The following is an 822-nucleotide window of genomic DNA, read 5'->3' as shown; positions in this document are numbered from 1 at the left end:
CGACCATCATTCTTGTATCTTACCTAGACAGCCAGCTCCATACTCCCATGTATTTCTTCCTATCCAATTTGTCCTTCCTGGACCTCTGTTATGCAACTAGCATTATCCCACAGATGCTGGTAAATCTATGGGGTCCAACAAAGTCTATTACCTATGGAGGGTGTGTGCTCCAATTCTTCTTTGCCCTTGACTTTGGAGCCACAGAATGTCTTCTCTTGGCTGTGATGGCCTATGACCGCTATGCTGCTGTCTGTCAACCTCTTCACTACACAGTAATAATGCATCCTCAGCTTTGCCAGAACATGGTGCTCACCACCTGGTTAGGTGGTCTTGGCAGTGCTTTAATGCTTTGCTCCCTGACTTTGAGGTTGCCAAGGTGTGGACACCGGGAGGTGGATAATTTTTTCTGTGAGATGCCAGCCTTGCTCAAAATGGCTTGTGTCTACTCAAAAGTAATGAAGATCACTGTCTTTACTCTTGGAGTGATATTTCTTCTAGTACCTCTATCACTAATTCTCATCTCATATGCAATTATCACTCAAGCTGTCGTGAGGATCAAGTCTACAGCAAGGTGGCATAAGGTCCTTAATACATGTGGTTCCCACCTCACGGTAGTAACTCTCTTTTATGGAACAGTCATTTATATGTACATGAAGCCACAGAATAGCACATCCCAAGTTGAGGGGAAGTTCCTTACTCTCTTTTACACAATTGTCACACCCACCCTTAACCCTCTGATCTACACTTTAAGAAACAAAGATGTAAAGAGTGCAGTAAAAAGAATACTGTATGTAGAAAAACGGTAAACAAGGTCATGAGTTT

General features: G+C 43.1%; 1 protein-coding gene across 1 annotated transcript; it reads left to right on the top strand.

The window, feature by feature from the left end:
* Positions 1-5: 5 nt before the first annotated feature.
* Positions 6-806, top strand: LOC115284873 (putative olfactory receptor 2W6; the record flags this gene model as incomplete). The annotated part of the gene is made up of 1 exon (XM_029931336.1): positions 6-806. A coding segment is annotated over one exon (801 nt), but the record flags the coding sequence as incomplete, so codon positions are not given.
* Positions 807-822: the final 16 nt, after the last annotated feature.

Source organism: Suricata suricatta, unplaced genomic scaffold (genome assembly GCF_006229205.1).
Source record: "Suricata suricatta isolate VVHF042 unplaced genomic scaffold, meerkat_22Aug2017_6uvM2_HiC HiC_scaffold_24084, whole genome shotgun sequence".
In the NCBI taxonomy this organism is placed as follows: domain Eukaryota; kingdom Metazoa; phylum Chordata; class Mammalia; order Carnivora; family Herpestidae; genus Suricata; species Suricata suricatta.
Note: the sequence above shows the minus strand (reverse complement) of the source record. Positions and strands in the feature narration are given on the sequence as shown.